General features: G+C 49.5%; 1 protein-coding gene across 1 annotated transcript; it reads right to left on the minus strand.

Moving 5' to 3' along the window:
• Positions 1–1,117: 1,117 nt before the first annotated feature.
• Positions 1,118–11,611, minus strand: RLBP1 (retinaldehyde binding protein 1). Its single transcript, XM_065871988.1, has 8 exons — positions 11,361–11,611; positions 9,071–9,163; positions 8,673–8,801; positions 7,231–7,435; positions 5,259–5,437; positions 3,056–3,214; positions 2,000–2,110; positions 1,118–1,678 (listed from the first exon to the last, which is right to left on the minus strand). The coding sequence occupies exons 2-8, from the start codon at positions 9,080–9,082 to the stop codon at positions 1,520–1,522; spliced, it is 954 nt and encodes a 317-aa protein (XP_065728060.1). The 5' UTR covers positions 9,083–9,163; positions 11,361–11,611; the 3' UTR covers positions 1,118–1,519.
• Positions 11,612–14,298: the final 2,687 nt, after the last annotated feature.

Consider the following 14,298-nt stretch of genomic DNA (forward strand, 5'->3'; position numbering starts at 1 on the left):
GTTTCAAGGGGTTTAAAGAAGGGTTTGGGAGAAATCCTCACTGGTCAGCCACCCACAATAATTTGCTATGATTCCTCCTCCAGCTCTGAAGTCGTATATGTATCATTTATGAACATAGATTGTTGACTGTGAACGTCATAGAGAAGGAAATTACTTGGGTGATGAGCATACACTGCAAACCCTAGAACTGAAAGAAAAGATATAAGAAGTAAATGCATATATATGTACAGTCACATATATATATATATGTACATGTACATAGCCACACTGGAAAACGAGAAAGAGAATTCAGTGGTTCAGAGAAATTCCTAAAGGCGTGAAAACAGACTGCATTGGATTGAACCCACAGCCCAGGAAACAGCTGAAGGTCCCGCCCCAAAAGGTAGGTACAGCACCAAGGGTGCTTCATGCCCAGAAGGAGGCAAGAGCAGAGAAGTCTTGGGATGATTATCAGGGTACCTCGTGGAGGCAGCCAGGCCAGGTGACCCTCACCCACCACCATGAGCCAGACAACAGGAACAAGTGTCTGCCTCCACTGGGAAAGTCAGTGTAGGATCTTGGGAAAAGAATCTGTCAGTGCCTATGAGCCCCATGCCCAGAAGAAGCCAGGCCTTCCCCAAGACAGAGCAGCATGCCCAGCACACACTCAAAAGTCACCAGACACTTGAGGAAAGCCAACTGCACAGAAAGGAAAGCATTTATATTTGTCTAAATATGCAGAGCTTGAAAGTAGAAGTTCATTTCTATAAGGTGTCTGAGACTGAAGACAAAGAAGAGCTTTCACTGTATAACTTGAGGACTGGGAGAGTGCTCAGAGAGGATACCATCTGTAAATCTAAGTAAAACCATCCGTTGAGGCAAGGGGTCTGGAGGAGAGAGCTTTGGTGGAGAGACCCCACAGACAGAAGGAGGGGGACACAACTGCCACCCTTGAAAGAAGTCCAAGCTCCTGACCACCACTGCATACATCAGACTGCACCTGAGGGGGACCAGACCACCCCAAAATGGAGCTACTTCAAGGCTGCTTCCACCCTGGAATTACACGTGGAAAGCGTTTCACCTGCCTACCAGCCACCAAGATCACTATACTTGCCAGATCATTTGCACTTATATTCCCCCTCTCTTATCTTCTTTTTTATATTTTTAGGGGTGGGAGAGACTTTTAAACCAGCCTCCTTGCCTATTTTCACAGACCCTAAATAGTAAAACTATTACAAAGAAAATCACTGAGAAGCTTGATTAGAGTCTTTGACACTCAACCCCACACAAGTCTCCGTCCTAAAGCTTCAGAGGCAGTAGGAATATAACTGCCCTCGCTTCTTCTTGCTCAAGGGAATTCCCCTGCTTTTTTATTGCCCCCCAGCTTGGGAGGAGGGTGACACCTGAGCTCACCCAAGCTTAGGAAGGTTCAGAGGAACCACAGTCACCCCAGGCAGCCCTTTTCCCAGCCTTCTGGGTCCAGGGCAGCTGAGGAGAGGCGCAGGGACACTAACTACAGATCAGATGGCAGGGGATGTTCTCAGAAGGCTGTGTTCTCAGCTTGGGCCCGGGGACCAAAGAGCTGTTCAGCAACGACTTTGCCGTCATACTTGGGCAGTGTGCCCCCAAAGTCGGAGGGCAGGATGTCCTCGTTGAACTCCTGGTAGAAGCTGGAGAGGTCTTCTCCATGGACAAAGACCTGCAGGGAAGCAGAGGAGATAGAGCTGAGCAAGGGGGTTCCCTTAGGATGAGGGCTGGGGTGAGAAGAGGGACAGGACAAACGCACACATGCCATCTCTGCCTGGTGATGGCCTTCTCAAAAGTCCCCCTTGTTGTGCTGTCTGTGGGATCCACTTGGTTCGGAACCTTGGTACAAAGCCTGAGGAGGGCTCAGGCGGGGTGCCCTCCTCCTCCACCTTCATCCCTCTTGTCTCCTGAACCCTTTCCTGCTACAACCCCCTTCACTCACTCACACACCAGACGATCACCAGGCACCTTCCCTGCGTGGCCATGCACTCACCCTCTGGAGCAATTTGCTCTTCAAGAAGGGCTTGACCACGTTGTAGGTGGTGGTGAAGTACCACGGCTGGTGGATGAAGTGGATGGCTTTGAACCGGGCTGGGAAGGAATCCTGCAGGGACAGACAGCACCCCACCACATGCCCCATGACCTCAGAGGTTCCCACTCACTCTCCCACTGCCTCTCCCCATGACAAGAGGACAGAGTTGTCATCACTCGGTTGCCCCAGAGGATAGCCCACTGAAGGTTCCATCCCCAGGCCAGCAGCTGGGGAGCCCTGGCTTCACTGCAGCTCCAAACTGAAGGAAGGATGCCCCAGAGGCCACGCAACCCAACCCTCATCCTGCAGATGCACAAAACCTTGTAATTAGGTGGAATAAGGAAATGAAATGGTAGCCTTGCTTGGTTTTTAGGTGACCAAGGTTTTTCAAATCCACTTGCCTGCTGAGCAGACTGCAAACTATTATAGACCAGAGGTACACTATTGTCATGCCTCATTGTCCTTTGTCCCCTCCCATGACTCCCACCTCCCATCTCTCCTTTCCAAGGCAAAGCAGATTTAAGATTAGATTAGGTCTAAGAAAGGACTTCTGACACATCGGTATATAGGAGTGAGTTGTCAGGAGCACTAATGATATCTCTTTCTCAGGAGAAATTCACATCCAGAGGGAGGCAGCATGACATATGTGGACAGAGAATGGGATTCTAGGTCAGAAGGTGTAGGTTCAAGTCCCGCCTCTGCCACTTGATAGCTGTGTGACCTTGAGAAGTCACTCAAATCTCTGAGCCTAGATTTCCAGGTTTGTAAAGCGAAGCAGGGAAGCAGGCAGAGAATGCTTTTAAGAAGTTAATAAATTAATGAATTGTGGACACGTGGCAAACTGTTGATCACCACGAAGTGTTTGTGGCTGGGGCTGTGATTGTCATTGCTCTTTTGGGCACTAGACGGCTGTCTTCTCAGGTCCCTGCCAGCATCATTAAACCGGGAAACCCAGCCCAGCCTCCCAGCCTTCCCACCCGTGAGAGGCTCCTGCAGGACAGGGTTCTGTGGCCTCACCTGGAGCATGTCCACCATCTTCCTGAGATCTGAAGCCCGAAGTCCAGCAGCCTGCTGCATGGTAAAGCCCTTGAAGTTCTCAATGATGCAAAAGCCATTAATTTGAGTTTCCTCATTCTCCAGTAGCTTCTCCAGGATGAAACAGTATGCCTGCAAGATCTTGGGCACAACGTGAACAGGCTGTAAGATCCAACCCACAAAGACAGTTAAGACTCAAGGTCCTAAAGGGAGAGCTAACTGGTATACCCCTTCCCAGAGGTAATTTGTCACAGGCTTTGAGCTGGGACAGTCCACCTCTGTGAATGTATGCCAAGAAAATAATCTTCAATGTCATATCCACAGTTAGATGCCAGAGTGTTTATCGTTGTACCCCTATGATAGTGGAACAACCTAAATGTCCAGCAATAAGGGACTGGTGAAATTATGGTGTATTCATGCCATGGAGTATTCTAGAACGGTGATATATAAGACTAATGATATAGAAAGATATCCATTCATGGTATATTATTGTAGCATACAATCCCATTTTTATAAGAAAAAATGTGTATGTCTGTGTGCATATGCGTTCACATATGTTTCTAGGTTTCTAGAAAAAATAGGCTGGAAGGATGTCAGTGGTAGAAATCTCTGGGTGGTAGAATTGTGGATGATTTTAAATTTGTGATTTTTTTGGTATTTTCTAAAATGAGTAGATATCACTTATGTAACAAGAAAAAATATTTGAAGTCTCTTCCTTACCATACGTGTGTATGCCTCAGTCCTAAAGCCAGTATCTTATTCAGTAGCAAACACTACAGGCATCCCTAATACGATCAGGAACAAGATAAGCATGTTCACTTTCCCCACCACTCTTCAACTCTGTGTTGGAAGTAGTGGCCCGTGCATCCAAGTTGTTTTATTTTTTTTTTTTTTAAATCAAGGGTATAAGAACTAGAAGAGGAAAAGAAAAAATGTCCCCCATTTACAGATAATATGATAGTATTCTTAGAAAATCTGAGAGAGTCATTTATGTGAGTAACATAAATAACAGAAGAATTCAGTAAAAATACCAGGATACGAAATTAACATACAAAACCAATAATCTTCATAGATACAAAAAATAACCAAGTAGGAGATATAATGGCAGAGAAAGTCCCACCTATAGCAACAATAAAATAAATACTTATGACAAACTTATTGACAAACATGCATAAGGTTTGAAAACTTTAAAACATTCCTGGAAGCTCAAAATGTAAAAAGGAAGGCATCCCTTTTTTGTGGATAGTACCACTGGCCATGGATGTTGCATTCATAAAGATGCTGATTCTCCCCAAGCTTGTTACTTACATTAATGTTATACCAATAAAAATCTGACATTTCTCCTAGAGCTTAATAAATTAATTCTAAAGTTCATAAGGAAAGGTAAACATGCAAGAATAGCTAGAAAAGTCCTGAAAAAGAGGAGCATTAAGGACAGAACTAATCCCAACAGATATTAAACATTCTATACCATCTCTATAATTAAAACAGTGTGATATTGGAGCATGAAAAGACAGACAGATGGCACAGAATAAAAAGTCCAGAAATAGATCCAAACACATATGAAGATGCAGAATATGATAAAGATGGCCTCTCAAGCCACCAGGGAAAACGATGGACTTCTAAATAAATGGTGTTGCGACTACTAGGCAGCATTTTCTAAAATGAGTTTGTACTTTTTTTTTTTTTTTGTACTTTTTTTTTAAGGCCTGGTGGCACATGCCAAAGTTCTCCCAAGATAAACCCTAGTTCCCCCGCTAGGACAGCTCTCTTAAAGGCCTGACAAGTGAAATCACATATATATATATATATATATATATATATATATACACATACATATATATATATATATATATGGCCTGTGTCACTCTCAGCTTTCAGCATTTGGTAGGGCTGATCCCAGCTCGTGGCCCATAGCTGTCACTCCCACTTGGCAGGGGTATCAGGGGCTGGCAATGTACTGCCAGTGGGCCCTGCCTTCAAAGCTGCTGGATTTTCCAGCTGCCATGGCACATCCTAGGATTTCTCCTCCTGCCGGGAAAGGGCCTGGTGCCATGAGCTACTGGCCATTCCCCCACAAACCTCGCTTCCTGGGGAGCCAGGAATGAGGGTCCAATAGAGGCCAGGTTTGGAGGAGGGAGCCCAGCCCAGGGGATGGGAAGGAGCCAGGCGAATCCCCACTGACCTCATCAAAGGTGATTTCTTCAGAGTCCCAGTTCTCAATATTGAAGAGCATGACCACTCGGCCATACTTGTCCCGACTGGAGAGGACACCAGGGTAGCCAGCCTCGACAGTGCAGCGGACAGCCTCCAGGGACAGGCTGTCAAAGAGCTCTGGGTACTGCAGCCGGAAGTTCACATAGCCTGGCAGAGGGGGAGCAGAAGAGGCCCCTCAGTGAGCCAGCCCATCCTGGGGTGGCACATGGTGGGCATCCAGAGACCCAGGCTCCTGCCTGGCTTCTCCACCTACATGCTGTGTGTAACCCAGCAGGATACTCAACCTTTCTGTGCCCCATATTACCTCTTCAAAAAATAGGACGATAATATTGGCCTATCTCAACAAATTGCTGTGGTAATCAAACAAGATTCCAGGTACAGATGCCATGAGTAGACTGTAAAAACACAAGATGTAATCCTAAATCTAAGGACAATTACTATTTGGTATTTTTCTCTTTCCCAACCGTAGAAGCACAGGTTTCTCAGTTGGGCACAGGGCTAGCTGAGAGGGGGCGGGGGTGTGGGGGGGGAAATGACCCCCAGATAAAACCCAAAGCAGGATACAGAGGCCCTCTCTGACTCCAGCGGCACTCCCACCACCCACTAACCCCACCCTGACCCATCCTGAACAGGTCCCCGCCTATCTGCGATTGTCTCTTCCACCAAACCCCGGAGGGACCTGGCCCAGAGGAGGTTTGGGGAGGCATTTGCCAAGGGAAAGCCACTGACCTCCTTGCTGCTCCTCCAACACTCCAGGCCCGTTCCCACCACCTAGCCTTCATCCTTGCTGTACCCTCTGCCCTACTGCTCTTTCCCCAGGCATCTCATTTCCTTCAAGTTTTTCTTTGCACTGGAGCCTTCCTAGCCTCTTTACCTAAAACTTCGACCCCTCAGTCCTTTATATCCACCTTCTTTTTTTTTTTTTTTGCGGTACGCGGGCCTCTCACTGTTGTGGCCTCTCCCATTGCGGAGCACAGGCTCCGGATGCGCAGGCTCAGCAGCCATGGCTCACAGGCCCAGCCGCTCTGCGGCATGTGGGATCCTCCCGGACCGGGACACGAACCCGCGTCCCCTGCATCGGCAGGCAGACTCTCAACCACGGCGCCACCAGGGAAGCCCCATATATCCACCGTCTTTATTTTTCTCTGTATATTTTTATTTTATTTGTCTGGTTCATTATTTCCACCATTAGACTATAAGACCCACGAGGGCCGGCAGTTCTTGTCTGCTTTGTTCTCTGCCACATCCTTTGGCCTAAAGCAGCGGTTGGCAAAGCAAAGCAGAGAATTACCATTTGCGGAAGGAAGGAAGAAGTAAGGAGACTCATCACCCTGCATAGGGCCTGCTCAGACACCCCCTCCCTCCACCAGCACCAAGGACTTGATTTCCTTAAGACACTGGTCTTCATCCCGTGGGCACGGCCAGGATGGTTCTGTCCTTGGGACTCACCCCCAGGGCTGGCACCATCTTCAATTCTACTATGCGTGAGGTTTGGATACCTGAGGGGAGTCAAGCTCATACCCACCTTCCCTGCAGTGCTCCAGAGCCAAAACCTAGGCTGGGCGGGTGGGGGAGGGGAGAGCAGGTGTGAGAGAGGAAACTACCCCAATTTGGGTGACTCAGTTCTGCTCATTGAGACTCAGGAGAGTGGAGAGGCGGGGCCAGACCTCTAGGAATCTGGTCCTGCCAGACTCATCCATTCATTGTCAGAGCTGAAAGGGATCTTGAAGTCTATGTAGTTCACACACCCATTTTACAGGGAAGGAAAAGGAGGCTCAGAGAGAGTGACTTGTATGGCACAGGGAATGGGAGGGAAGTGAAGGAGTGGGTCTCAGTGCCCGGGTGAGGGTCAACGCCCTCCTCGTGACCTTCCCCCCTTCCCCCCTCACTCCCCACCCCCCGCAGCCTTCCCAGGGCCACCCATCCGGCGCAGGCCTCACCTCTGAGCAGCTCGTAGGCTCGGCCCACGTGGAATTTGCGCGCGCGGATGAAGCGCAGGAAGAAGGCGCTGTCCTTTCCCTGCACCCTCTCCGCCACGGCCACGGCCAGCTCCTGCCCCGAGGCTGCCTCCCCCTGCACCAGCTCCTGCAGCTCCCGCACCGCCTCCTCCCGGGTCTCCTCCCTCTCATTCAGCTCGTCCTTGGCCTGGAACAGGGGTGGGGTGCAGGCACGAAGTCAGGTAGGCGCGGGTGCGGGAGGCTCCTCCAGGTGCCAGACCGGCTGAGGGGCAGAGGGCACGGCAGCTGGGGCCATGGCTGCTCTGCCCACAGGGGCAGCTTCTGCACTGGCAGCACCTCAGACTGCCAATTACATTTGGAGAAAATTAAGTCAAACTTTCATCCTGGGTTTGTTTGAGGAGACAGCCAGAGAGCTAAACGTTTCTAATCACAATAGCCTACTGGAGCCCTGACTTAGCACACTGCTAAGTCCTTTAGATACATTATGTTTTTAAATCTTTGCCACAATCCGTCACAGGAAGGTTGTCATCTTATCCCCATTTCTCAGGGTGAGCAGACTGAGGCTGATAGAGGTCAAGGTATTCTTGACCAAGGTCACCCAGATAAAAAGGGGTGAAGCTGAAACTCTTACTCAGGTTGGACTTTTAATCGCTTCACTCTGCTGCCTCCCAGGCTCATTTCTGATCTTTCCAAAATCAAAGATACCAGGCAGATGGCAGCCTGTCCTCTGCCTCCTATTCCTCCCCTTGGCTGAGCCTGGAGAACTCCTCAGCATGCCAGGGGCAGCTCTTTCCTTGGATGGCATGAGGGGGAAAGGCAGGTCTGGGGGAGCTCAGAGCACCTTTCCCTTGAGACGCCCAGGGAGCAGAGATGGAAGCCAGGAGCCCGGGTCCAGCTCAACCCCAAGACAGCTCTGCCACCCTCCACAGAGCACAGTCTGATAAACTCTGAACTGGTTCAACAACTTTCTTTCACAGGTACAGAAAGCAAGACCCAAAGAGGGAAAGAAGTTTGCTCAAGGTCACACAGCAAGTTGGAAGTCGGTCTGGTATTAGAACTCAGGCCTTCTCCTATCCAATGGGGGCAGCAGGTGGATCCCTGTTCTCCAAGACCATTGCAAACCAATGTTCCTCACATCTGAGTCTAGGATGATCCCTGGTCCAGAAGTCCTAGGTCTCGGCATTGGTTTCAGGGAACACTGTTGGTGCCATAGTCTTGGAATAGGTTGGCCTGGACATCTCGTCACCCCAACTGCTGCCATGGCCCTGACCTTCAGAATAGCCCCTAGAACAAGCCAGTCCTTTAGGTCCAGAATGACCTGGAGAGCTGGTGCTGGACCCTTTCTACAGGAGAGAGGATGCTATCAACATTCCCCCTTTTTGCCTCTCTACCCTGTCCCTCTGCACACCCCGGGGCCACCTCACCTTCTGCAAGGTGTGGCGGGGCAGCTGGCTGCACTGGCCAAAGACAGGTCCGTGGTCTTTGGTTGTAAGCCGCTCCAGTTGGGCACGGAGCTCTTGTTCCTCTTCAGGGACCATGCGGAATGTGCCCGCCTGGGCAGAGAGAAGTCAGGAAAAGACAGGAAGAGACCCCCAGCAACCTGAGCAAGCCAGTCAAATGGGTCTGCTCAGACCTTAAACTAGTGCTTTTGCCCAAGGTCACCGTTGAGCTTCCTCCCTTTGGGTGGGGTCAGGGACTGCAGAGAGGTTGTAGGGGTGAATGCCCATAACCCTGAGCAGACCAGATGACAGAGAAGCAGGAAGGGAGAAAGGGAAGGAGGGAAGGTGGATGGAGGGGAGCCCCAGGGCACAGGGGTACTCACCCCCTCTGACATGCTGCCTCTGGAAGACTCGGAGTGCTCGGAAAATGAAGGACCCCGCTTCTTCTGTCCTGGCCTCTCCAGGCAACCTCCTTCCTAGGAGAGGAAGTCAGGGCTGCAGTGGTATGGAGAAACTGTTCTGTTATTGTCTCAGAACAGTGGATCTCAAACTTTTGAGTGCATCAGAATCACGTGGGGCATTTGTTAGAAATGCAGATGCCTGGGCCCTTCACCTGTGATTCTGACTCAGGAGGTCTGAACTGGGGCCCGGGCATCTATACTTTAAAACAGCACCCCCGGTGGCTCCGAAGAAGGTGGTTCTTGGGCTACACTTTGGGAAACACCCCTTTGAGACGGAACACACACAAAAATACCTCAAACCTCAGTTCTTAAGATGAGTTGGCCCAGCCAGGGAAAAACTAGGATCAGCCTCAATTCTCAGTTACATGATCACTGCAGGATAAGGCAATCCATCCTCCCATTTGTGACCCTCCTTTTCCAGCCCAAAGGGGCACCTCAGAAACTTCCCAGCCTAGTGGATGGCCCCGTTCCAGTGAATTAACTCTCCAGAGGGGTGGTGGCTAGTTACATAACCATAACTGGGTGCGTGTTCTGTGCCTTGTGATGCGCTATTTTCAAATCCATTGTCTGGGAGCCAGCATTATTATTCCCATTCTACATAGGAGGAAACAGGCCCAGGAGAATAAGTGACTTGTCCAAGGTCACACAGCCCTCAATAGCCAGGGATCGGGACTTAAGACCAAGCTGTGAACTTTCCATCAGCATCAAGAGGCAGCCTGTTGTGGCAAAAGTTAGACCTGGGTTCGAATTTTCTCTTCCATTTGCAAGCTTTGTGATTTAACCTGTATATTGGCTGTCCCCTGTAAAAGGGAGATGGAAGTTTATGAGGATTTAATTAAATAATGAACACAGAAGCAGTGCCTGACCACCATAACCAATTTCGTTGTGCACAAGACAATCCACTGAGTATTTTTGGAGACAACTCTTCTATTTCGATTTTCCCCTCTCCTACCTAAATGTCCCCAGACCCGTCACCACCCTGCTCCTGCCTCTGACCAGGTTTCCGTTGGTCAGTTCTGTCATCTGTTCACTGTTGGTTAGTAGCAGAGGTGGGGCTTGAACCTATGTCTGCCTGAGACCTAGACTTGCCTTGACACCTAGAGCCAAGACATCTCCAGGCAAACTCCCTAGGAGAGCTGGTGTCACAGAAAACCCTTTAGGGTCAGAGAGAACCAGGTTTGAATCAGGCTTTGTCATTTACCACCCATATGAGCTAGGGCGGTAGGTTATTTAACCTTTCTGAGCCTCAGTTTCCTCATCTGCAAATTGGGGATAATAACCACACCTACCAAATAGAGTTGTAATGAAGATCCTATAATTTCTGTAGGGTACCTAGCACAGTGTTTTGCTCTAAAACATAGTTCCCCTTCCCTTTCTTAGCACCATACTGATCATTACCTCAACTTGCACAGAGAGACTTAGAGGATGCCAGGGAACATCTGAGGATCTCCCATTTCCTGCCTCTCCCACTCCACAGACCCAGCAGGGCAGGGATGTTCTGGGGGCTGTCATCCACCAACAGGAATAAAATCTAAGTCAGCTTTCTAGCAGGTAGACTTCCAAATATGCAGGCATATATACAAGACAGACTGAAATACGACTGTGCTCTCCCTTGGATTTTGCTGGAAGAGAAAGGGAGAGGCTGATAGAACTCCCTGAGCAAGGGACTCAGACAGGAGAGACAGTGGCTAGACACCGCCAGCCGGTTAGGCAGCTCATCAGGACAAGATCCTAGATCTTAGAAATGGAGGGTTAAAGTCAGTACAGCAACTCTTTTTAAAATATGCCCAATCTACTAACTCTGATTTTTTAAATATTGATTTATGAGCTGTATACAAGAAAATATACCCACCCCTCACTCCGTGTCGAGGCTGTTCCCTGCCGTCTAGGGTTGCCAGTTAAAATACAGAATGCCCAATTACATGTGAGTTTCAGATGAGCAAAAGTTTTTTTGAAGTGTTTAAGTATGTGCCATACAAATTTGGGACATACTTATACTAAAAAAGTATTTGTTGTTCATCTGAAATTCACATTTAACTGGGTGTCCTATATTTTTATTTGCTAAGTCTGCCATCAGGTTGGTCTGGCTCAACCTGAAAAATGGCTAGCTGGTTTCGGTTTTTGAGCAGCCTGAGATGTGGTCTCTCCACCGCTGACTCCTCACCCTAGTCCTGGGCTTCCTGGCCCAGCCAGGCCCCTGCTACTGACTTACCTGCCAAGTCAGCGGCTCCTCCTTGGGACACCTGGTGCCTGTGTCCTCCAGGGCCTGGAGGTTGCCTCCTCTGGGGGCGTGGTCCAGTCAGCAGGTTGGAATTAGCGTGTCACAAGGAACTTCTCACGGCCCACAGTTTCCCGTTAAATCAGGCTCACAGGGAGGCCCAGATTGGGGCAAGTGACGCACCAGGGGGGAGAGGGGATCAGCCTGGGCCTGGCTGGAGCCACCTCAAAGCCCTCCTTTGTGTGCGTCTGCTCCAGAGTTCCTGCTCAGCCATGTGGAAGCCGGGCTGTGGGGATGGGATCTGGGCCAGCCCCATACGCTTCTCCCTGTCTTCTCTCTCATCGCAGGGAGGTCTGAGAAAGCACACCCCTGGGTAGGACATGCTCAAGATGGAGGGAAATTTTAAATGTGATTGTAGATGAAATGGCAGCTGTGGAGAATCCTGGCCTGTCACCCTCTCCCCAAGCCCAGCAGGGCCTGGCGTGGTTGGGCAGTGAGTGAGGCCAGCTGGGAAATGTAGCTGGTTAAGATTGAGTGTGGAAAAGACAAGACAGGCTGACCCACTTTTAGGCTGTGGCGTGCAGTGATAGGAGCCTGCTTGGGCACCAGACTGCCCACTTTTATATCCTAACTCCGTCACCTTCTAGCTGTGAGACGTGACTTCACCACTCAGTGACTCAGTTTCCTCCTCTGAGAAGTGGGAATAATTAGAGGAAGTCCTATCTCCCAGTATCTCAGAATGGGACTGTATTTTGTTGTTTGTTGTTGTTTGCTTTTGTTTTGTTTTGTTTTTTTTTTGGCCTCACCGCGTGGCAAATGGGGATCTTATTTCCCTGACCAGGGATCGAACCTGAGCCCCCTGCAGTGGAAGCATGGAGTCTTAACCACTGGACCGCCAGGCAAGTCCCAGAATGTCACTGTATTTGGAGAAAGGGTCTTCAAGAGGTAATTAAGGTAAAATGAGGTAATCAGGGTGGGCCCTAATACAATATGACTGGTATCCTTATATGAAGAGGGAATTTGGACACAGACAGTTACAGAGGGAAAACGATGTGAAGACACAGGAAGAAGGCACCGTCTACAAGCCAAGGAGAGGGGTCTCAGAAGAAAGCAGCCCTGCGGACACTTTTACCTTGGACTTCTAGCCTTCAGAATTGTGAGAAATTGAATTTCTGTTGTTTAAGCCACTCAGTCTGTAGTACCTTGTTACAGCAGCTTTATCAAAGTGATGTTAAGTGGGTTGTTGGATTTTTTTCCCAGGTATTTCACAGAGTGTGAGGCTCATGGGAGATAATGGAGGTGGAGGTGAGGGCTCAGGGTCCCCACAGGAAGGAACTATGGAGGCCACAGAAGAGGCTTTGTCAAGCTGGGTGATGGACTCTAGCACAGAAAAGAACGCTCCTGTGCACCAAGAACACTTTCGAGCTGATGGCACAGCCCTGACGGAAGTGAGCTACTGTTCCCACAGATTTTCAGGATGCTGGCAGGCAGCGAGGCCCTTTTTAAAGAGCAGAGCTTTCTATGACATTCCTCTGCTCACAGCTTTTCTCTGCCTCTGCCCTGCCCTTCCCCCCTCCCAAAAGTCACATTCATGTCCAGTCTCTCTGGCTGGAACAATAGTACCAGTGTGTGAGCAGAGATGCTGCCCTCATTGGCCCAGACACCTGTGCTGGCCACATTGGCGGACTCTGTGGGCTCCCTGGCTCTCTCTGCCAGGCTGGAGGGAGGGAGGGAGGGGGCTTGCATTTGCTGTGCCCCCCATTCTGTACAGTGGCAAGAGCCTTACCAGTGTTATCTCATCCAGTCCTTTCAGATGTGAAGTAGAGAGTAAATTCCCCCTTTCCACAGAATAGGGAACTCAGAGTCAGAGAGGTAAGGAGACCTGCCCAAAGCCACACAGCTGGTAAAGAGTCAAGTCCTGGTCTCTCTAAAGCCCTCTCATTATTTAATGCACAAGGCTGCCCCCTTCTCCAGAAGCGAGAGCGACACAGGTGTGACTGCCCAGAGAAGTCACACCTGCCCCCTGGCCGCTGGGGAAGGTGACATCACCTCACCTTCCTGGGAGCAGCTTCAGTGGGCAAGTCTGGTCATTGCCATTCCCTCTTGGCCAGTACTAATACTCCTGGGCCAGGGAGGACCCCAAGGGGTACCTGGGCCTTAACCCCTCCTTTGAGAGATGGGAAAACCCAAGTCGAGGAACACCTTCTGCACCTTCCTTAAAATTACCCAATGGTATTGAGTGCCCCGACTAGCATGGGCTGACCCACAGGGCTTGCAGCCACCTCGTGCTCTAAAAAGCTCCAGTTCCTCCGGGAGCCATGCTCATTCCATGAAAAAGAGTCTGCCCTGTGGCAGTGGTGGAGTGAGAGGTGTCAGAGATTAAAGTAATGAGGAGTAGAACAATAAAATCAATCTGTGTGCTTGTTGAAAGAATATTTTCTAACTAAGCAGGTTTAACAATATGAGGAAAAAACAGTTGGTGCTTTCAGATGGGAAGTTGGCTTTAGCTCCCCACCACTAAAGAAAAAGATGTAAGTGTTTGCTATGGACTGAATGTTTGTGTCTCCCACCAGATTCTTATGTTGAAGCCCTAACCACCAATGTGTTGGTATTAGGAGGTGGGTCTTCTGGAAGGTGACTAGATTTAGATAAGTTCATGAGGGTGGGGTCCTCATGATGGAATTAGTGCCATTATTAGAAGAGGAAGAGACACCAGAGCTCTCTCTCTCTCCACATGAACACATGGAGAAAGGCCTCATGAACACACAATGAGAAATCTGGCAATCTGCAAGCTTGGAAGAGGGTCTTGACCATGCTAGTTACCTGATCTTGTGTAGTGAAATGTAGTGGAATAACTGAGGACATGGAAAGGAGATGTGACCCATGAACCCCTCGGCAGACCGAGAGCTAGCGAATAAGCCAGAACCCCTTG

Source organism: Phocoena phocoena, chromosome 2, assembly GCF_963924675.1.
Source record: "Phocoena phocoena chromosome 2, mPhoPho1.1, whole genome shotgun sequence".
NCBI classification, from domain to species: Eukaryota; Metazoa; Chordata; class Mammalia; order Artiodactyla; family Phocoenidae; genus Phocoena; species Phocoena phocoena.

Excerpts from the sequence above, each read along its gene's own strand:
- RLBP1 (XM_065871988.1), bottom strand. Across the intron at positions 2,111-3,055 it reads AGATGGTGGACATGCTCCAG|GATTCCTTCCCAGCCCGGTT; the intron begins GTGAGGCCACAG and ends CTGTCCCTGCAG. Across the intron at positions 1,679-1,999 it reads AGAGCAAATTGCTCCAGAGG|GTCTTTGTCCATGGAGAAGA; the intron begins GTGAGTGCATGG and ends GCTTCCCTGCAG.